The following is a 24,924-nucleotide window of genomic DNA, read 5'->3' as shown; positions in this document are numbered from 1 at the left end:
GTTAATCATTAGCTTGATTTTGGAACTGGCAAACGTCATATTTGATTCATTAAGAAAGCGCAGTACCCTTGGATAAATTGACATTCCAGATAACTTGACCTTCGTCATTTAAATTATTTCATAAAAGAAATACTAGGTTTTACTATTAGTAACCTAGTATTTCTTTTACTTTATAATGTAATCCTAGTAACTACTAATTCATTGAGCAATTTATATAAATGTTAGTAATAAATAAGAAAAAATTATATTTTTATTTATTTAGAAGCTACGGGTTAGTTTCAAAGGAGGACGGGTACATTGTTGGACAAGCCGTCCTCGGCGACGGGTAAAATTTCTGAGTTTTTTCGAGCCCTGCAAATAAGCATTAGCATTGAAGCTTGCAAATTAACATTTAAGCCAGGAAAAGATACAAATGCTATTGAATCTCACCAATTGCTTCTTAGAGAGTTGAAACTGAAAGCCTCAAAATTAATTTGAATTCATGATGAAAAGATGTTTTTAATGCCTTAATTCAACTGATCACTTTTACCTCTGATAGTCAAACTGTTTTGATGTTTGCTTAAAATCCCTCATTTATTAGACATGTTTTATATGATGTCCACCATTGTCTGCTTTTATCTTGAAGCAGAAAATTGTGTGTTCAATCATTGAAAGTAGTGTACTGGAAAGAATTATATGCTCGTGGTGTGCCATCTTTAAGTTCAAAAATAGACATGTTTTGATCATATTTGACCAAGTTTTTGAAGTATCATCGCAGGCAAAAGTCTCAAGAATTCCTGTCTTAGGGATCTAAAAGGTTAAGTTGTTTAGAGAAGCACCATCTATTAGTCTTTTTTGTTACTAATTTTTTAACTAGAAAAATTTCCATTAATTATTTATGTCATTACTTATTTCTCATAAAATTCTGCATAGTGTTTGATTTTAACTGCTCACAAATCTGAACTTAAATTGTGGACACTCAGTATATATTAAGAATGGTCATTACTGATTTCTCTCTAATGTCTCATACTCATCTTACCCATCATATAGGCCTGTGTTTAAAAGGAATAATTCTAATACAGCAAGCAACTGATTATGTTCCTGCAGTAAGTCAGTAAAAAGTTGACTGGCCATTAGTCACTTGTTAGTTAGCAAAAAACATAAAATTTAAATTACAACATGTTCTGCAAAACAAATGTTTCTCTTTACCATGCTGTTTGTTGTAAGTCTGTCATGTGATATGTCCTCACTACCTTACATCTTGCAATCTAACTAATAATTATTATGAGCCAAAGTAGTATTATGAAGTTTTCTCAAATAATTGTTGACAAACTCTTTTTATTACGCTTTCTGAGTTTTGACATGTAACCCATTTTGTTCATGATAAGTTATTTGTCATTTTTTATGAAATCTAAATTCTGCTTATCTTTGTTTTCTTAAAGTGCATTAATTTTTTTCTATCAAGTGTCATTTCATTCAACTTTAATAATTAAGATTGAGATCAAAATTTCAATATGTAACAAAAATTTCATATATGAATGCTGCTTAAAGTTATTGACTTTAAATCCTTAGTTTCAAGCTTAGTATTACTCAATATCTATACTGTAATTTCATAATTCAGATTATACACGAAAAAATTCATACTTAAGTTTATATTTATAAACACAGTGATTTCTAGTATTTTGTATTTAATGAATTTATATACAGCCTATTTTTTTGGTGAAAAGTTAAGCCATTGTAAGTTTTATTTTATATCCCCCTCAGTTACAAGCTTGTAAAACCTTTTTGAAATTAAATAAAAATGGGGGCGAAGTGTTGGTTTATCTTGGTCTTTCGTGATTATTTCAAAACATTTGATGAATTTATGAAAAGCTGTATGACTTTTTTTTTCTTTGGTGGAATCGGGTATTCAAAAAACATTCCTGTTATTACTTTCACTTCTGATTTTACTTTATTTTACTTCTAAATCTTTTGCAATCACATTCTTCTTTATTCTAATCATTGGGGTTGGAACAGTGATTTGCCTTTTCAGCTGTCTATAACCACAGTTTTATCATTAATTGTTTTCTATAAGTTTCATTCTCAATGTAATAATTATACTCATAAACTAATATTTTTCCTTTCAACTAAATCTTATACTTCTCTGTTCTTTTGAAATTAGCATATTAAAATTCTTTCAGTGCTTAAAAAAAGTAATCTTAACTTTTTAACTAAGAACAATTAATGTTTTTCGTTACTAAAAATGCAAGATATGTTTTAATTGAATATCTATATATTAGTTTATGAAACATTCAGTAATAAAATAAATCAGTGTCTGAAAAAAAATTCCTGGGGTTGATACTAGTTTGATTTGCAAATACTTTATAGGGAAAGAGTAATATCAAATTATTTTCACAAATTTAAGTTGTAATTAAACCAATATAGTTATTTTTAGCATTATATCTTTTAATATTAACAGAATACTTCATGAAATATCATTATCTTGGTTTCTTTTCAAATTATTGTTTGAGGAGAAATTGAAAAGTTATGACTTTAAGTTTTTTCAGCTAATTCATTAGGCTAAGAAAAACTGTTAAATGTTAAGTTTTTAGTTCATAATAGCATTGTCAGTGATAACTTTTTTGCTACAGCTTGGGTAATGGTGTCAGCTTTCCCACTCGTGCGCAAGTCGGCAGCTCCTATAATTCCATGGGCAACACTAATCCAGCCAGGTTAGAGTTTCCATTTTTTTTACCTTCCCTTTCTAAATCTTTTTGTTCTTTATGACATGTAGGGCTAGCCTTAATGAAGCTTGTTGGCACATACCATTGATTCTTTTACTTATCCTTTTTTCATGTTTCCCTATTATAAGCACTTTAAAAATTGAGGTACATGCTTCAATCATATGTGTTAAATGTATATTTCTTAATTTCATTTTTTCTAGTTTTTACTATGTGCTAGTGTTTTATGTAAAAATATATATATTTTCTTCCCTTTAAAATTTGTATCTGATCTATGTAATTTGATTTTCTTTTGTGTCTTTAAGAAAGTGATGCATACTTAAACTTTAATTGCATTTTATTTCCTTTTGGTGCTTATATATTACTATCATAAAACTAATCTATTATATTCATTCTTTTTTATTGAAAGAACAGTCAATCTAGTTACTGATATTCTTCATGCTAAAGTAACATAAAATATAATGGATGTTAAATTTTGACATATGTCCCACAGTTTCAATTCTACACATGTTTGAAATTTGAATTCTATGCTCTTTTTCATTTGCAAGTAGGTTTCTCAGAACAAGTCAAGCTAAATATTTGTTTTTATGTAAATCGGTTTACTCATACATTATCTAAAATAATTTTTTTTTTCATAATTTAATTTTTTAAGTTTTATACTTAACTATCTTTAGAAAACAAATATTTTCAATTGTCTATAGTTATTCATGGAACACAATGTATTTCCTTCTTGTTATTGTTACTTTTTTCTGAAGTATTTATTTCTGTAGTATTTTTCTGAAGTCTGAACTAGGCAAATCATTTTTTAAAATAAAATTATAACTCGCACAGCATTTTATAGTATTTTCTTTGCATAAGTGACAGAGATTTCAATGTTTCCTAATATAAATTGAGGAATATATAATGTAAATAAGGCGTTAAAATGTTTTGTTGAGATTACCTTGTTCTGTACAGAAGACATAAGATATAGCATTCCTTTGCATACACTTTTTATCTTTAAAGAAGTACATCTACAGCACATTAAGGGAAGCAAACAGTTAGTTCATGAACTTCATTTCAGTATCTTAGTGTTATAACAAGCTCTGCTTCAAAAATAAGAAGATTCATATAGCTAATTATCACCTAGCCTGTCCAAACCATAACTTCTCCCAAAAAGAGTTTTAAACAGCATGTTTTTTTTTTAATTTTTTTTTTTATTCTGTGTAAAAACAAATTTTTGTAGGACTTTATAACTTTGAAAATCATCATTTTTGTCAAGTGCCTTAATTTTAGTCAATTCTGAACTGAGCATTGTGTTAGCATCTTCACTTGGTTTAAATTCTTGCCACAGATTAAACACATAGTTTGAGCAGGCTCTAACTATTTTTCCCTTTGTTAATGTGACCAGTCTTTGTCATAATTTTCACCCACATTAATTATGATAAAGCATTTTCAGCAATTTGAAAGTTTAGACTGAACAGGCTCATGCCACTCTGCACTTTAAATTTTTAGACACAAGTGTTTTTGAAAGATATTTAGACAAAATCAATGACAAGAATATATATATATAAATCTATATATATATATATATATATATATATATATATATATATATATATATATATATATATATATATATATATATATATATATATATATATATATATATACATATTGCATAATATAAAAACTTGTCTGAGATTTTTATTATAATTTTGACTTAAAGTGTTTTCCATAACTATAACAATTTTGAGGGAAACTTTATCACTCTTATATGCATTATGCGAGATCTGTGATATAAGTTTTTACATGCAGTCTAAAATATTTATAATACTTTTTATTACTGATATCAACAACGCCCTATTGCATTTGAAGTTGCCACTGTTTTTTAATCTATTATTATCCTATATTTCCTTCTTCAAGGAATCACAGATCCTGCAGTCTTAAAGAGTTCTAAGAATGTTTCTTTTTATCATTTTTGTATGTCAGATTTAGTTTATAGCTCCATTTATCAGTTTCTCTTGAGTATATGTTGCTGTTTAACTTGGCATGCTGGCTCTTGTACCATTATATTTCTCAGCCTATTCTATCAACCCATGACCTTGAGGGACCCCTGTGAGCTTTCTGCTGTTTGTTTTTTTCTTTTGTCAGGCTTTTAACTCCATTTCATCACTGTTTTTCCAATTCATAATGTTATAAAAGTTATCTCAATACTGCCAGTTCCTACTCTTTCTTGTGCCATTATACCCAACAATTATCTCTACTTCTTTGTTAAACATTTTTTTTAAAATTAGTTTGCTTGTATTTTTGGGTCTTTCAATTCATAATCGACATATAACAACAACAGTTGAATACACCAGAAAATAGTGAAAGATTAAAAATTCTTTACTTTACTTTTTATGTTTTCCATATTTATTTTTGGTTGAAAATCAACATCTTAATACGAATAATCCTCAATTAGAAGCTGAACTTTTATTGACAAAGATAATAACAACCCTCTTAAACCTTCTTCTATATTTTTATGTGGCCTAAAGTTATAATGAAATAAAGAATTTATGAGATTTACAGGAACTAAATATTTTGTTTTAAATGTTCAAAGTATACTTTTATAAATTTGTTAGTAAAAACTAAAGTGCAATGTCTTTACTGTAAAAGTGATATACACCTTTAGAAACCTGGCAAATTTGCTGCACATTATTTATTGGAGAACACTCACATTGAAAAAAATAGGATTTTAAATGAATAATATTTTCGGCTGTGTTATAAAACCAAAAATCGCAACATTGAAAATGTATGGAACTTTTTGTAATGCTGTACACTAGGGGTGCACAATCTGCAGCCCACCAACTCTCGATGTGCGGCCCGCAGCAGCAACCTGAACAAAATGGGGGTTTTTTTTATTTTAAGTAAGCAAAATTTGAAATTGCACATTTAAGTTTTTGGATGTACCCAATCTCAATCAATGCAGTTTTTTGATGGTTACATGCATTGTATGGGTAGACGCTATGGATTTATGCATAGTTTCGAAAATTCGGATAATTTTAAACAGCATTATTATGATACACTATATCACATTTAACGTTCTTCGGGTGTGCCGATTTTGTCGTAAATCCAATAACTTTTCAATAGTTATTGCTACCCATTTTCACGTAGTTTCTGAAAGCTCGATTTTTTAACTATATTTTATCGTCTTAAAAGTTATAATACGCTTTATTTGGGTAAACTTCATCACAAATCTAAATGATTTTTCATCGTTTTTTAGGCAGTTATTGCTATGCATTTCCGCGTGGTTTTTAAAATCGCGAGTAACGAATCACTCGTTTAGATAGCTATTTTCTAACATGGTTTATTTGTGCCGATATTATGCCAAATCAAATTATTTATCAATCGTTATTTTGGAAATTATTGCTGTGTCTTTCTACAAGGTTTTTGAAGTCCCGATATTTTTTTATACGCTATTACAACACTTTAATTTTGAATCCCGCTTTTAAATACATCACTTTTAATGCACCTTATTTATGCCGATTTCATTGTAAATATAAAAGAATTTAAATATTTTTCAGGTAGTTAGTACTGCGATTTTCCCTGTGATTTAAAAAATTCTGCTATTTTAAATACTTTAATTTCACGTCACGCGAGTTTTGAATAGCGCTTTAAAATAATCACATTTTATGTGTTCTATTTGTGCCAATTTTAACATAAATATAAGAGTTTTTAGGAAAATTTTCTTTTTTGACTGTTATTGCAGCATTTTTACTTGTGATTTTCAATATCCTGATATTTTAATACAATATATTACACAACTCGTGAAATTTAAATCTGTTTTAAATTATTTTGTAACTTAAAAAGTGATTACATGTCTTAGCAAAATCGGCACCTTCCCAGAGAGAATCAAAAACAAATGATGTGTAAAATTTATATGAAGCGTGGTCCCTTTTGCAGTAAAATAATTCAATACACATGAATAATTCTTTAGTCCCATGAACACGAGCAAGTTTAACAACATATTCCCAACCTATTCTTATTCAAATTTAACATGTTTTAAAAGTCATAAGTTTTAATTCTTCTCACAATTTAGAAGTTACACATCATAATTCATATTCACCCAATCTAAAAATCGCACATGGCATGTTAACAGGATTTTAAAAAAACATTCGTCGCGATTCGTATTAACGAGGTTAATCGAGTTTCATATTTCGGCGTTTAAAAAATCATACATTGTTACTCTTCTCGCAATTTTAAAAATCATACACTACGATTCATATTCACATGACTTAAAAACCACACATAAAGATTCATATTCATGCATTTTAAAATCATATGTTGTGAGTCTTCTCTCAATTTAAAAAGTCACCCATCTATATTCGTATTCACGTGATTTAAAAACCACACATCGCATTTTTTTATTCACGCAATTTAAAAATTAAACCTAGCAATTTTTATTCACGCAATTTAAAAATCAGGAAAGGAAGAGCACCATCTGAGGCAAATTCCCAAACTGATTAAGTTATTTGCCCTAAGTGTTATGCTAGCCACAACAACAGCTTCTATCGGAAGACTGTTTTGCAAAATGAATTTTTCGTGTTCAAAATTAAGGAGCAGTCTTTAAGCTGAAAGGGTTTTGTTTTAATTTTAATCACTTTTAACCCTATAAACTTTCATTAAATCAAAGTATTTAACTTCCATTTATTTTAATAACTAGAATATTTCTTTTTTTATAAATTTAGTTCTGTGAACAAATTTTTTAATGTTAAAATTTTTGTTTAAATAGACTTTTGTATTATGTAATGTGATAAAAAAGAACATGAATTTTCTCGTAATTTTTAATCATTTCAATTTATCTGAATTTATTTTCTAAATAATCAGTTTTGCAGTTTCTAATTTTAAACATTTGAAAGTACTTAATTTTATGCAAACATATTACAAGGTTAACTGATAAAAAGAATTAATTGCCTAGAACAATGATGTTGCGGTCCTTCATTGGTCAATCAGCTGTGCTTGTGACCCTTCGCTCAAAATGGTTGTGCACCCCTATTATACACAAAAATATATGGTTTGCTACTTTTTTATTTAGAAGCCTTAGCAACAGGGTTTTAATAATCGTATAATGTAGAGTAATAAAAGTATTTGTCTTTATAATGCATATTTTATCAGCTTTAAATATAAAACTGTCCTTAACCCACTCGCTTGATCTACTTTACATTTGAGTTTAAGGTACCTAAAATCATCATATAAGTATACAGTTTTTGTTTTTTATAAATTTTAAGAAAATCCTTCCTGTTTTTATGACAGTTATATTTTTTTTATCGATAAAAATTTTATTTTTAAAAAAAATTATGAAATGTGTATCAATACTCTCAGTTCTTATATAATAAATCTTTAAAAGCATTTTTTTAATTTTTCCTTTCTGTGTTTAATTTTCTAAAAATTCTAAAATCAAAGTCATTATAGTTTTTTCACTGATGTACTTAGAACTACAAAAATGCATTATTTAATCATTTTTAAGATGGAGAATCCGTGTCTGAATTAATAATTTAAAATAAATTATTTAGCATTTTTTTAGGGGTTTTCTTAATTTTAGAAAAATCTTTATTAATTTATTATTTTCCCATGCATGATGCTTCTTTTAGCTGTTTTTCTTATCTCTTGCTTACCTCTTTGGGTTTATTGTTTTAAAACAAAGAAATATATCTATATTGTAAAATTTTCTGCCACAATTTGCTTACATTTTTGGCTGGCCCTTATTTAAATTTTTTCAATCTCCTATTTTAAATTTTGCTTCTTAACAATTTTAGTTCTTTATAAAATATATAATTTTTCTCTATAAAAACAATCTATTTTAAAATTATTCTTACAATCTTGGTTCAGGTCAGAAATCGAAGCAATGTCAAGTCCATCAGTTGTGTGAAAATTCATCTAAAGGATACGTGCTGTTTTCTTAAAGAGTATTAATATTTCATCAGTTATTTAACAAAACTTCTATCATCCTTAGTTTTATTTCTTATAAATACAAATTTTAATACTACATTTTAAGTGTTGAATAATTTATTGTGTTCTTGTAAAATTCGATTTATAAAACAAAATAAAAGAATTTGTCAAAAGATTTTCTGTTTTATTCAGTTTTTTGCTTATAAAATTTTATATTACATAATGTATTCTTAAATATTCTTATTGACTTGAAATAATAATTATAAAAATAAAATTAAATGTAATTTTTTCCCCAGAAAATATTGTTAACACTTTAAGCTACTAAGCTTAAAAACCAATAGATTATGTTGTATACAACATAGATTGGCTTTTAAGTATTTAGTCAATCAGTATCATTACAAAATATTGTTTTAACTGATTTATATAAAATATTTTAACTAATAATTGTTAAGAATGTGGCCTGTCTGAAGAAATATCTTTGCGCCCCTTCTGTAATCAGAGCTAAACAACTCTCATAAAAATAGCTTTATTGTCTAGATGATAACAGAAAAATAAAAAAAATCATTTTGAAATTTGGCAGAGTTGTTGAGTGGGTCTTAGATTACCTACCACTGAAGTATTAGAAGTATGATGACCCAACTGATGTTTCTAGAGAGTGTATTTAAAGGTTCCTTTTAAGTTTATAACAATTACTACTACAACTGTTAGTTTTAAGAAGTTTAGTGTAAAGAATAATCTGCAGAAAACTTAACTGACATTTTTCAGAAGATTCATAGTTAAAAAAATAAGCCATGAAAAAAATAAGTAGCATTAATATATTTTTTTATAATTATATTGAAAGTTTAGATTTTAACAAAAAATTTGTAATACAGAAAATAAAATACAATTTTATTTACTACTTAAAGCATTTTTCTATTACAAATTTTTTTTCTAGGATTAAAGAATTTTCTTCTACCACACTACAAACACAAAATGCATTATATAAAATTTGTTCCAAAAGAAACTCTCATTATTAATACAGTAGGGAACCGATTATCTGGAACTATCGGGACCATCGCTATTCCGGATAACTGATTTTTCCGGTTTTCTGAATCGCTACAAAAAGCCGTTTTTTTTTTTTTTTACTGTTAAACCCAACTGAAAAAAAAATATTTGGTAATAATCTTAAAAAGAAGAAAAAACGATGAAGTAATACACTAGTGATTATTTCCAAAATAATTGTAAGGTAAACATCTTTCAAAAAAGAAAGAAAAAACCTAAAATTTTATGAGGAAAAAAAAAAATTTTAAAATGGCGGGAAAATTTATCGAATTTCATTCCGGTTTTTTGGTTTTCCGGTTTTCTGAATTCCGGATAACGGGTTCTGTACTGTATTTTAATGACTAGCAATAAATAAAAAATATTTAAGGGAGCAGTAAAGCATTTTTTTTCATAGTATGCTTTATGAATTAGCAAAGAAAACTAATTAGTCATAGCAAAAAGTTTAATGTTGAAAATGAACTGCAATCAATTTTTGATTAAATTACTTGAATCATTTTTCTATTAAAATCAAAATTTATGGAGGAATGCTATGTAAATAGAGTTGGGAGAACATTAAATTATCTTTTTCAAAATTTTTCCCTCAATATCTCAAAACCTATAAGCTCTGGAAAAATATATTAAAAGTAAGAAGTATACGATATGAATTTTCTAACCAAGTTACAGTTTGTCTTTTTAAGTCTGATTAATTTACTTTATGATTAAGAAATGAAAATTACGAAAAAAGAGGTGAAATAGTTGAAAAATATTTTGCAGCACTCTTTAAATATCTAAAAACTTGAGTGTTACAATAGAAGTTTATGCTCACAAAACTATTCATTTCAACTATTAAAAAAAATTATCTGTAAAAACCAATAGTTTAGGATCCTCAATAACAGTTTGAAGCCCACCCAGCTTCAGATTGGTGAGTTGCTGCTTGTCTGTAGAGTAAAGGCAGTTTGCACAAAGCTGACCACATTGCCATAATCACACTGTTGGTCACCTAAGTAGCCTCCATAAACTACCTGGCCCCCAATGAGCTGTTGTGGAAATGTTTTACTTAAATAGTTTATGAAAGTAAAGGTTGAAAGAGCTTCTCTTAAAAAATGCTTCATATAATTTTTGACTAAAAATTGTATGTTTGAAGTTTATTTGAATGAAAAATATTTTTTGTTTGTATCTGTATTTTTTTAGATGTATCAGGAAAACTTAGGAAAGATAGGATTCTTTCTTTTACCTTCTTTGCATCGTTTATTATTTCCTTAACTGTCAATCCTACACAAAAATTATGTTTTTTGCAAGAAATTTTATGAGATTATTTTGTACGTTTAATATTTTTGCTAGAGCCTATATATTTGTAGTATTTGTAAAAAAGAAAATAATAACTAGGTACCTCAATAAGTATGAAATAATTTTAAGCAGTCAAATGAAATATTAATAAGAGTTTTACTATCGTAATGATGAAAGAAGTTAGATTACATTTCATCAACTAATGAGTATTATTTTTAAAAGGGATGTAACAAATATTCGACCACTATTCCATATTGGACCCTTTGCCGAATATTTTGCTGGCTGAATGTTTAGCCAGATTTTTGATTAAGTATATTCTAGAAAAATATCTTTCAGCATTTTTTTTAAAGTTTAAATATTGTTTTGTAATAAAGTATTATAATAAAGAGTAACCTACAGTGATGAGAGTAGTCAGAAAGTAAAAAAGGGGAAATCCAAGAATGAATATCTATATATATATACTTATATACAAAAAAAGTGTGATTTTTAAACTTGTAAGCCATATGATTATAAATCCCGATGATTAATTTTAAAATTGTATGAATATGAATCACATGCATGATTTTAAATGGAGAGATTATGAATCCCGATATGACGCTTTTAAATCACATGAATATGAAACTCTATATCAAATTTTAAAAAATGCGAAAATACAAATCATGCATAATTTTTAGATCACGTAAATACAAATCACGATACATACTTTTTAAATCGCTATATTGAATTTTTAAATCTCGTAAATAAGAATAGCGGTGTACGATATTTTAAATCGTCTGAATAAGAATCGCATCGTTTAACTTTTAAATCGGGTACATACGAAAATCGATGTTTAATAATAAAATTGCGATTTTAAAAATGCTTAAATACAAAACGCTATATTGGATTTTTAAATCTCGTAAATAAGAATCATAATGTACGATGTTTAAATAGCGTAAATAAGAATTGCAAAGCGCATATTTTAAATCAGGTAATTACGAAAATCGATGCTTATTCGCGTGAATAAGAATCGAGATATTTGCAGCGTCTGGACTTGGGATTTCTAAAAGGCTTGTTTGTATTGTTTTTGTTTAGACATAATAAATAAAAATTTACAAGATTAATTGAATGGGCAAATAAATATTTTCACTTCAAATCCACCTCTATTTTTTTTCTTTCTTTTTTTTTTTCGTTTGCTTTTACGCCAGACAACAGGTTCACAATGTCTGAATTGTGAAAGTACGAGCTATCCGGCGGACAAATAAAAATAAGAAAAATCTTATTTTCTGTGCGTAAAAGCGGAGAAAATAGCTAAAATAAGTAAAAATACAGAAGGGTTAGCAGCTGGGACATAATTTAAATTTTCTGTTTATCTTTGAAAATCGTAAATAAACATAATTATATTATTTCAACGACTGAATTTTCAAAAAAAAAAAAGAAAAAAGCTGGATATTTATTTTAAAAAAATCGAAACTTTTAGAGAATCAGAGTTTTTGATAAAAAGGCTGAAATTCGAGAGGAAAAAGTGGAGAAATCTCATCCCCGTATGAAGGTCAACCAGTTTTATCCCAAGGAAATGATTTTTAGAGAAACATCAGAGGGAGGAATGAGGACTTCAATACTTTCGCTCTGCGGAAAATTAAATTCCTCATAAAATATTTTAACTTGTTCAAAAAAAATTTTCCTCAGAAATTAGCTGGAAAAATCTGGAGGAAAAAAAAAAGCGGAAATCTGCGAATCCGCGGAAGAATCACATCCCTGGATCTAAAAGCATATTTACAAGTTCTAAAACTTGTAAATTTATGTTCTGAAACACTAATGGAAAAGCGAAATTTGAAGAATTGAAACTAGATTTCTATGTACTGAACCACGAGTTTTATAATGCTGATTTTTTTTAATTATATTCAGGTTTTTTTTCTAACACTTTTTGTTTTAAGAATTAAGAGTGTTTTTTTTTTGCTTGCTTACTATTTTCTATTAGACTTACTTTATTCTTAACTGAGATATTCAACTTTAAAATTTTCTTTAAAAAATTAGATAGATTTTTATTTTTCTGTTTCGCTTTTGTATATCTTTTTTATTTTACTTATCTTTAATAATTCGAATGAATAATGATTTTAGTTTGTTTGTTTTTTTCCTTTACCCCATACCAAAACTATAGCTAAATTTTTATTTTTTTCTATATTGACTAGACTTATTTATAAATAATAAAGAATATTTATTAATGCTTTTCTTTAAAAAAAATTTCTGCTTGTTTCAGCCAAATATTCTGTATTAGGCTATTAGTCCAAATCACATTGTTACATCCCTAATTTTTATCATAAAAATATACAAATTTTCAAAAATAAGAAGGAAATCCAATAATGTATGATTTGTCTTTTTTTCCATTAATGAGTTATTTAAAAATGTTAGTTCGATTTAGTCAAATATTATTTTTGCAGAAAAAAACTGATACAAAATATATTTATGAGAGAATAAAACATAATAAAATGTATTGAACAACAAAAGAAATAATACTTATTGATTAATAATAATACATCCAACTCTCCAGTTGACTATTTTTTATCAAATTTTGTAAGGACAAATTTTACTTAATTATGATAATATTGTTTCCAAGAATAAAATAAAAGAACTGAAAATCAGAAAAATTACTAACCCACTTGATATTATGAAGTAATTAATAAAAAGTTATAAAACCAGTTCTTTAACTATATTAATTGATATCTATAAAAATCTAATAACAAATAAATATAAAAATTTGGAAATTAAAAGAGCACCTGCTGATGCACTTCACTTTAAGTCAAATGTTTATTTACAATGTCCACCTTGTCCCTCCTATGATATTTATCAACATGTTTATTTCCAGCTGCTATTCTTGTTTCAATGTTAGTAAAGAATTTTTGTTTGGTGAGATTTTAATAGTTTCTGCTTAGCTTTCCTTAATTATTTAGATATAATAAAAATGTGCAGCATCTGCCATTTATCTTAAGATTTTTTTTTCTTTTTGTAAAAAGGGAAAAAATACTTAATTATAGTTGTGAAAGAAGTCTCCAAAAACACATTTTGACTTAGAGACTATGGTCAGTAATGATTTGAATAAATGAATACTGAAACGCAAAAAAAAAATTATGTAATTTCTATGTAAAGGGAAGTATGTTTTCGAACTTAATCTCTTGGATTAAAGTAGCAGGAAGATGATGCATCTAAGTAAAATGCCAAGTAAATGCTATGTCCATTTTCAAAAAATATATTGGCATAGAAAAGAGAAAGGTTCTCATTTTAGAACTTGGGTTAAAGTTTATGAAAGTAAAAAGTTTATTTTATTTGTTTTAAAAGTTCAGTGTGCAAAATAAAAACAGAATACATCAATGACTTTAGATCAAACTAGGTATCAAATTTTCATTTACTAAGTGCGATGTTAGTTTTACAAAGAGTTTACCTCTTATATGCTAATTAATTTTAACAGGCATTATTTTAAGTTAAAAATCAGACCCAAATATGCTTTCTCTAATTAAACATCTATTTTTTGACAGATTTGTATTCTTTAACCTCAAAATATGGTCACAGTAATAAAGTAAGAGGTCTGAAGTTTTGGCCCTTTAAAGTAAAATCAACTTTTTACTTATTTCATTATATTCATTGAACTGTTGGAATGGGCTAAAATATTTTTGCCAACTATTAGGAATCTCATTTATTCATAGATAATTTCATACGAAATATACATTTTTAATTGTTCATCAATTTATTATTTTAATAATGAATTAAAAAAATTGAATTTTAAGATATTCAAATTTTTAAATAATTTTATACTAAAATTGGTATAATTGATCTGAAGGAATGTGTGAAAGTTTGACTATATGACTTTTTTGAAATCATTTTACACATACTGTATTTTTCAGATTTTGCTTAATAAATTATGTAAAAAATTTGTATATCTTACAGTTCAAATTTTTTTTACTCATTAGTTATAGAAATAATTTGAAATTATATTTTGTAGGAAATTATCTTTGGATAATTAGTTTCGTAATTGTTTGCAAAGAATTTTTAAGCAATTTAATAGCTCTATTTTAATAAAATATGCAAAAAATTGAATTTAAATTAAGAGGTTGAAGCTTTTGGCCATTTTTCTAACTAAAACTATTGTAACCATATTAACCTTAGATCCTTAAACTTAGTGTAACCATAAGTTTAAGAATGTAACATAGAATTACAAAAGATGCTGCTCACATCAATAAAGACATGTTAGTTAAAGCATGGGATGGAATAGCCTACAAGTTTACATCTGTGTTACATGATATTTGGAGATTAAATAGCACATTTATAAGTTAAACTAAAAGTTTTGTACTTTTTACTCTGTATCTTTTTATTGTTATGTACAGTTCATGTGCAATAAACACATTTTGAACTGCTATATTTTATGTTCACTCTGAAATTTTATTTTTAAAAAAATTCTTATGTAAATTAAAAAGTACTATGTATTGAGAGAGGTTTGATGCCAATTAAGCTACATTAATTGGTTATTTATTTCAATGAAGCAAATTATAATGCTGCCTTCTTTAATTTCCTTATTTCATGTTATTACTATATTTCTCTTAACTTATTTCTTTGATAAAAGAGATTTTGCTGTTAAACTATATTTCTTTATAAACTATTCAATATTTTTGATAAATTTTTCTTTAAAAAAAATTCAATTTTTCTTTAAAATATATCTATTTGCTTCAGTTTTAAATGCTTATAAGAAAGGGAAGACACTAAATTAAGTAAACCATTAAAAAAAAATCAAAACTCAAATATGCTATAAAATTGCTTGTTTAGAATGGATCAGGATGGATAAAAAGAAATAGTAGTTTAGTAGATACAATGAAATGTTCATTAAAAAATAAATAAAGTGTTTCCGAATTGTTGCAAAAAATCGTGTTATAACAAACGTTAACTTTAATTATAAGTTCACTCGCATATAAAAGTTTTCTGCAAAAGTTTGAGTTCACTCACGCTTAAAGTTTGTTGCATTTTCTCATTATTTCAATATGTATGATTAGTTAATTACAAATAAAAACAGCATATTAATGAGTCATGTGTCTTATCATATCACTCTGAGCAAAACCTAAAACAGGAGCACTAACACTACAGTCTGTCTTAAACACTCATTTTCACAACTTGATGAGCAAAATAAATACTAAAAAGATTATCTGTTTATCAACTAAAATACATTATTTGTTGTTTTCTAAATTATTGTTATACTTTATTTAACATAAGTAACAAGAAAAGAAAAGTTAACATTTTACTTTCTTACTTCATCATGTTGTACTATCATACCACAGCACAAAGATTACCCTATTTTTTCCTTTAGAACAATATTTGTGTTTTTAATTTTATACCACAGAGAGATGAGCGACTTTTTAAACTACTGAACTTAATCATTTTAAAGTATTAGTCAAGTCTAATTGACTGATAATATTGTTCCACAAATTTTAATTTCTATTTAAATAACTAATAATATAGTCAGCTTCTGCTGTGAAAGTAACTTGTACGTAAATAGCTGTCAATATAGCCATTCAAAAAATATAGTAAATGCATTGGTGGAGTAAATTATTTTAATTAGGTATACATTATGCCACAGAATATCTCCATACTGAGACACACGTGTAAGATATTTTGGGGTAATTTTCATGATGCAGTCACAAATCTGTATCTGAAAATCTGTAATAGAAATGCCTAAGGGTCAAAAAAAATTATGTTTCATCATCAATGCATTAAAAAATACATTGTGAAATGCACACACATTTGATAAAAAGTCAACCCTTCAGTTCAAAATTTGAACAAAACTCTCATTTTCTCTGAGCACCAGGAAATTTTTTATTTAACATATAGGAATCCTTAAAATTACTATAATGCAATAAAGTTAATACCTTTAAGTATCAACTGGACGTTTTAGAAAATATTCCCTTGCAAATATAACTCAAGAGATTCGCTATGATTAAGAGTTGTTTTAAAAGAAACTATTTACTGAGACAGATTCTGAGAGCAAAGTCCTCTACTAATATACAGCGTAAAAGACTATTTCAGGGAATAATGAGTGTGACATAATTCCTTACGATAATACTCTCTAAAAATAAAAATAATTATGACTTTAAATCATCTATTAGTATTTCTCAATCTAATCTTCTCAATGGACAAATTAAATATTTCCATGTTTTATTGCAAACTGGCAAAATTAGTAATTTGATTTATTGGCAAAACTGTGGCACTTAAACTATTTTTATTCAGTTTGCTTATGATCTACCACATACTCTCTACAATGAAAAGTAGTTTGAGACTAAATATATAACTAAATTTTTATTAATACTATTATAAATATTAATTTTGCTATTGATTAACTGCGTTAACTTGGAACTCGAAGGCCTTTTGCAGAGACCTAATGTATGTTTTGAAAGTATTTAAAGTGAATGAACTCATGAATGTGATCTGATTTAGATCAGAGAGATGAGTAACATCATCAAATTTTCTATTTAAATGACAAAATAATGGAATCAAATTATGTAACCATGTATAAGTAGTAAAAAAAACAAGTAAAAAAGAAATAAATATAAAGGGAATTGTTCTGCTAATAAGTAAGGGAAAAGATCGATATTGTATTCAATATTGAATAAATAACAAATTTATGATAATAGTAATTGAGGACCGGCACTGGTCCACAGACGAGCTGTTGGGAAACAGTAATACAAATACAGAATGATTATTAGGTTAAAATTAAACTCAATTACTATTAAGAAGAATTTTTCTGGGCAAATTCGCCCAGAATACGCCATTTTTGACTATTTATTGCAATTATTTGATAATTTTACATTTTGTGTAAGAATCCTTAGTGCAGATAGGAATTTTTTGTTGGAAAGACTGGTTTTCAGGTTCTAAGCAACAATATTAATGACTAAATTCTTTTAAATAATATGTAAAATTGTCCTGAGCCATGTTAATGACTATATCTCTTATGCAGATATGTATATATACATAGCTGCCAACTTTTTCTCTTTTGGCAAAATATTTTTCCTTTGATATTATTGATAATTATGAGAAGAAATTTTTCAGATTTCATCAACTCCTACCAAATGATTACCAGACCCCTAAGATGTACATTTTAATTATCAAAATCATTTTACATCAAGAATAAAATATCAAAGCATAAATTTACTACAATTTTATAATAAGAAAATCCTCTCAGAAATCAGCGGAGAGTTGGAAGCTATGTGAACTGCATACATTTATAAAGTCTTAAAAAAGTTTGAAGAAGATCATTGAGCAGTGGATTGATAATGGTTGGAAATGCTGATAAATATATACAGTTGTCTCTGCCTAATGTAATTATATTGGGACACAATGAATTTGGCAACATTAACGGATTAGGCGATTCAAGAAATTAGGTGCATTTACTTATTTAAGTCGCACATTGAAAGTTTGAAAACATGAAATGCTACAGCATTGTGTTGACTCCTTTTTGATATGCTATGCACCTGTTGTTGAGAGATCATTTAGGTTAAACAAGGGAGAACTCTCAGAAGGATAGAAAAGATCAGGTTCCTTCTGAAAGTATAGAGAATAAATATTTCTTTGGCAGTTAAATTGATTTTTTAAAAAATAGATAAAAACACTGATAAAACTAAAAGGTGTAGTGATCACAGAAAGTAGTAATTTTTACATACAAATGAATAGATAAAATCTGGGCTGATTGATTTTGATAACAAGACTTTATTAACTTTAGCCACCATCACATTAAGTGAAGACTACTGTGTGTGCATATATATATATATATATGTAGTGATTTATGGAGCAAGGGCAGTATAAAGACAATAATTAATATAACAATTAAACTTAACAAATTTAAAAAAGAAGGAAAATAAGTATAACAGCTACATCATGAGTTGCGAGCTGCCTACATGTAGTGTTAAGACTGACGTCTAAAATTAAATAGTTCTAAAAAAAGAATAAGTAAACTAAATATTCCGGAATTTTTCCCATTCAGAGAGTCTGGCACCGTTCAACAGGGAGGTAGATGGTTTTAAGAATGATGGATGATGGTCAATAGCAACTTTTACTACATATATAATAAAATATTCTTTTTATAGAATTTCTAGCAAGAACTAGGAGGGCCAAAATTACCCTGGCTTTTATGTAGTTACACGTAGGTCAGGAATATAAAAAATTTTGTAAAAAGAATCAATGCAAGTCAAAAAATTTCCCTAAAATCGTAACTGGTCTAAAACTTGAAACCAAAAGAGTTTGTTTTTTTCTCTCTCAATTTATATATTTTCTACAGGCAACCATTTAAGAATAAAAGATATGGTTCATATTAATATCAAATATTAGTTGATAATTAAAAAATTAAGCCTCTTTTAATTTATCCAAATTTTTTAAAATTATAAGTAGATCATAGATTGAGTTCTACACCCCACTTGATACATTTATTAGATATTTATACTGTGGGCAAGAGAGGATACCTGTCCTCTGGAACAGCCTTGGAAAGTTACCAGATTCATGTTTCCTAATTACAAAAGGCATTTCTTTCTTTTTGGAAAGAGTTTGATTAAGAAATTTTGCTTTCTTAATTCTCTCAGGATTACTATTTAAAATTTTGATCAATTTCATTGAAAAATATTCTTTTAAAAAAGCTATTAATCGAGCATAGTTCACACAAAAAGGGCATTTAAATCAGCCTGAAGAAAATTCCTCTAATGTGTCCACTAGTTTGCTAGATGTGGGACATTTTTTTAATTGCTTGAAATATATATAGTTTACAACAGAAATCCTTATATATATAGGAAGTGCATTTTTAATTTTCATAGTATGATTTTTGTTAAGTGTTATATTTCACTGTAAAATAATTTTGAAACATTTTTCTATGCATTCTAATTTCTTGCTTGGGTATATTTTTGTTATTTAAACATATATTCTAAGTATTGTTTTTTAGTTATTTTACTTGCATTAACAGCTTTTAACATCAAGACCATACCCAATAATTCACTTTTATCTTACTTAGAATCTCAAATTAAAAATTATCTAGAAAATTACAACCCTTTAAATCTGACAAATTATGAGGTGGTGCAAAAAAAAATGAATGAAAAATGAGAAGGGCGCTGTTAACTCTAGCTTCACCCATGCTTTTGCAATCAACAATTTTGACATATCTACTTTGAACTGTTTGAACAAGAAATTCAAGTGGATATTGTATTTTAATTTATTGCATATTTCATTTTAAGTAAATGAAATATGCAGTAAATTAAACTGGGCAGCACAAAAACGGACCTCTAAATATGCATAGATTGTTTGTCTTGGTATGTATCTTATTTTAGTGTTTGTATTAGCTGTGATCACTTGTCAGAAAAATACTTTTTTAAAGGAAGAATTCGTCTAAATCATTCAAACTTTTAATAAACTTTAGATATTTTTGTGGTTGTATGAAAAGTGTGTAAACAAATGAGTTTCAAAATTACTTTTATTAAGCTCTCGCTAAAATAAAGTTAATATTATAATGTGAAGTATTATTCACAAAGAATATTAGAATATTAAAATTTGTAGTTTTAGTAAAAATCCAAAAACAAATTAGCTTATGATATGTATGACTGAGCTTCATGTTGCTTGCTAAAAACTGTTTGCCAGAATAATTCTGTGAAGCAAAGGAAGAAAAATTGCATCAAAACTTTAAATAGTTGATCTAAAACAAATGAAAGTATTCTATGCTGTGTACTTAGGATAAACTTAAATTTTTATGCCTCTTTCTGACAATTTTTCAATTTGTACTCTTGCTGTAAAATAATGTAATTTTTTAGGATATTTGGGAATTTTTTGTTGGATAAAGAAGTTATGAAAGTTTTTATTTTTAGAAAAAATGATGTTCCTAAATAATGCCTCAGTAATAAAATATGCAATATTACGCAATACATTTTAGTAACTATTTAATTAAATAGTTATTAAACGTATTATTCCGTAATTGTATAGTATTGCATTAATATGAAATTTGATTATTCTCTACTTTAATATTTAAAACTATCATGAATTTATTTTAAAATAATTTCACTATTTCTCTAATCATTAAAAGAAACTCTTGTGAGTCTTCTTAAAATATTTTGATATCATTCTTTCCAGTTACAACCAAATTAGGAAATCGTAGAGAAAATATTCTTACTGGCTCAACTACTTTTAAAAAAAATTTAATGTTGTGTCAGACTTTTAGGATTATTTTAGTTTAAGGGTATAAGGCTCAATTTTGCTAACTTTTATTCAAAATACGACCAATTCATTCATGGGCATAGATTCATTTTTGATATACAGTTAAAAAAATTTAGAAAAAAAGTTTTATTGAGAGAAGTTGATATTAAAGATTTTCAATATTGTAATACTTAAGTGAACTGTTCAATATATATTTATACAATTGTAAGAAATAAAGGAAATGCAAGTAGAGTGGAGCATCGTTTATACGACGCCGAAGGGACCACCGAAAAACGTCGTATAAGCGATAACGTCGTATAATCGATTTTTACTTCTAAAACTGAAACTAACTCTGTTTTCTGTTAATTTTAATGTTTAGCGTGTTGATTTGCATAAATTTCTAAATTAGACAAAGCAAAACAAACAAATAACCAAAGAAGAAAAATTGCAGTGAGCAATTTGAATGTATGTTACTTTTAATTATATTTTCTTGCTATTAGTCTCTACAATGCAATGCTTTGAATAGCGAGTTGAACTTACTGCTTTCTATGATGAAATTTTAGATTCTAATCACGGCCAAATCTAATGGCTGAAGCGCACTTGTGCAATTTGCAGGAAAAAAGAGAGCTTTTACATTTTCCAAAATAATTAGTATCGATGGGTGCGCTGGTCATTGGTCGATGAATAGCAAAATTTTTATTTTTCCCCTCTTCATAACATTGTCTAGTTTTTTCAGTCATCTAGCAAAAATTACGGTCGTCATCCAAGCATTCTTGTTGGCACCCTTTTCTGTATCACTCATGTTGGCAAATTCTGCCCTTTTTTAAAATACACAAGAAAAAATAAAAAATTAAGTAAACGTGAACAAAATCTAAAAACCGACGTATAACCGATTCTGTGCGTCGTATAAACGATATATTTTTACATTAAAATGAATAGGAATGATTTGGGACCACACTAAAACGTCGTATAAATGTAAACGTCGTATAAGTGATCGTCGTATAAACGATGCTCCACTGTATATAAAAAAATATATCTGTACATTTTAAAAACTTCAAATTTTTAATGACATATCTCTCTGATCTACATCAAGGCATTCTCATGTTGGTTTGGTAATATATAATATTATCACTAGAGCATGAGTAATTTACATGCATATTATGTAAACATGTATAAAATAATAGATAAAAATTTACCATTTTAACGGAAAAATAAATTTACCATTTTAACGGAGTAACGGCAAATGAGAATCTCTAATTGGCTGACTTACTGACTAAGAACCTAGATCTCTAATCAACTTCTCCACAGAAAGGATAAATAATGAAAAAGGTTATGCGTAGAAGAAACTCTCGCTCAAAGTTAAGTTTAAAATCTTATTGTCCTAGATCTGCTGGTTTGGTTTAAATGCCCATAAAGCAAAATTAAGTATGGAAAATGTGGCACCTAATATTTTCAAGGCTAAAGATTTGCCCAATTAGATTTGATCTTAATGCATGTGTTTGAACCAAATTTAAGACAAAATAAAAAGGAAAATTAGAAATATTTTAAGTACCATGTTTAGGTATTACTTTATATTTTGAAAGTCAAAAGGGTCATATCCATTGAAAAAAATATATGTTCATACAGAAAAAGTTAGGGTTTTGTATTTGAATTTGTTAATTAATAATTTCAAATAAATTCAATTACATCAATTAAATAACGTGTTTAAGGTCTGCGCTTTAAATAAATAAGATTATTTTTAGTGTGGGAAGATCTTATTGTTAGGGCAAAACTTATTATTAGCATTTTCCTCTGACTGAATACTTAATTTAACATCTTAATCAGATTAATTTCCATTTTGAAAACATTCTCGCTTAAGAGAATATCTTAGTTCATTCCATAATATTTCAAGAAGTTCTTGAAATAGTCTGTTTCCACTGGCATCTTATTTTAGCCATCCAGTTTGCACAGCTTAATTGTACTCAATTTGTATCAGATATGCATGAAAGTTTGCTTAGTTCTTCCAAAATATTTTTATTCAGTAATTCCTGTAATAAAAGTACCATCTCTTTAAATTATAGAAATTGAAAGAAAAGATGCAGATCAAAATAATAACTTTTATTGATCAATTTTGTTTTAAAGCTCATCTTTAATTTCCTTGTCTTTTTAAAAAGACATTTTTTGTGATATCTCAATTCAATATAGATATTTAATGCATAATTTTGTTACATACAGAACAATTATTCTGTTTAAATTTTTAAGTTACACTGTGGTAAAAAGTTATGGTATTTATCATTAATTAATTACTTCTTTCACATTAGACAGATAAATTTTGTGCATAGCACTCTTCTATTTTAAAATATTGTTCATTGGAAAGTCCCGCATCTAGAATCCTAAAGATTTCAGAAAGTCTGGAAAGTAGGTTTTTCAAGACAACAGGTTTTTACTTTAAAGATATTTTATCCACAAAGATCTATTTCTTATTCGAAATTTTCTTATGCATAAGATAAAATTTTTAACAAATTGCAAATGTTTTAAGAAAAATTGAAATTTTTTCACATTAAAAGTTACTTTTTTATATTTTGAAAGAAAAACTTTATTTTGATTCTAGAAGTGTCCAGAATTTTGACATTTTCGTAGAACAGATGTCTATAGATTTAGACTAGATACTGTATATCCTCTGTTAGAGTTCTTTCACCTAACTTTATGGCTTGAAAAAAAAATTATTTCCATGTGACCTTTCTCTAATTTCATGACTTTTTGATGAATGGTACATACAGCAGCACTTATAGACATTTATTATTAAATTAAGTATAATCTTGTTTAGATTGAAACTTGTCTTCCTCTTTTTATAGTCAAGGTGATGGGGTTAGTTTTCCTCAGAAAACTGTCGATGAAGTATCCAGTAGTCTATTGGATAATAGAACTTATATTGAAGATGAAAGTGAACTGTCACAAGTTGTCTCTGGAAAATTATATGAATCTGGTAAGTTAATATAAATTTTTAAAATTAACTCCTAAATAATAAAATACCTTTAATTTTTATTATATCAATAGTAAACCTATTTTATCTACTTAAATGTTTGTATTCCTGGGTTTGATTTTGGAGTTAAAGTTATGATCTGTCATATATACACAGCAGGATGCACATTAAATATGTTCTGGCTAAAAATATTTTTGCTGGTTGGAAAGTTTTGGAAGGGAATGTCACCTTTGATGCTTACAATGTAACCATGATCAAAATTATGAGGTTGGATTTATTTGATCAGATATTATTTTATAGATTCAATGCTAAATCATATACTTGGAAGGTATTTCATACAAGCTACGATCTGCGATTGGAGGAGAAGGAAATTTGTTGTGAGAAGCAATTCATCTAAAATTCCTCTAACAGGCTAATTCAGATAAACTTTTTCATTTATTCAGTTAAATTTTAGAGTTATGGGATTGAATTCAGTTTTATTTCTTTTAAAATGAATCCTTACTGTGCACAGCATTAATTGCATGCAAAAGTTTTCATCAAATATTTATTTTATTTGTTCAACATTTGACCTTACAAAATCAGAATATCTATTTTTGGATCTTTATTTTCTTTCTAGTTTTTATGTGCAAAACTAACTTATTTTTATTATTAAGTATTAGTTTTTGCTCTACGAGTTTATTTTGCTAACGTGAATCTTTTTTTTTTCTAAAGGTATTTGTTACTGTTAAAGGACATGTTTCACTAAAACTCCTAGCAAATATGTAGACTAATTCTCCTAGTATACTCCTCAAGATGTATAGTCAAACAATTTCAAAGCCCATTTTCATAATCTCATACATATTGTGTGTTATAGAAATTTCAAGTAAAGTAGCA

At 27.0% G+C, this 24,924-nt stretch overlaps 1 protein-coding gene across 7 annotated transcripts in view; it reads left to right on the top strand.

The window, feature by feature from the left end:
- Nucleotides 1-24,924, top strand: part of LOC107450094 (palmitoyltransferase ZDHHC2) — a 77,176-nt gene that overhangs the window by 35,928 nt on the left and 16,324 nt on the right. For 3 of the 7 annotated variants that reach the window (XM_087154739.1, XM_087154738.1, XM_087154737.1), the window contains exons 10-11: nucleotides 2,610-2,690; nucleotides 23,924-24,054. In XM_087154739.1, the coding sequence (XP_087010865.1) occupies nucleotides 2,610-2,690; nucleotides 23,924-24,054 (212 nt within the window). Of the gene's footprint in view, nucleotides 1-2,609; nucleotides 2,691-8,546; nucleotides 8,780-23,923; nucleotides 24,055-24,924 lie in introns of those variants that run through there. The other 4 variants (XM_087154741.1, XM_087154742.1, XM_087154740.1 and 1 more) reach the window with 2 other exon arrangements.

Source organism: Parasteatoda tepidariorum, chromosome 11 (assembly GCF_982258835.1).
Source record: "Parasteatoda tepidariorum strain Cologne lab strain chromosome 11, Ptep-v5.0, whole genome shotgun sequence".
Classification (NCBI taxonomy): Eukaryota; Metazoa; Arthropoda; class Arachnida; order Araneae; family Theridiidae; genus Parasteatoda; species Parasteatoda tepidariorum.
Note: the sequence above shows the minus strand (reverse complement) of the source record. Positions and strands in the feature narration are given on the sequence as shown.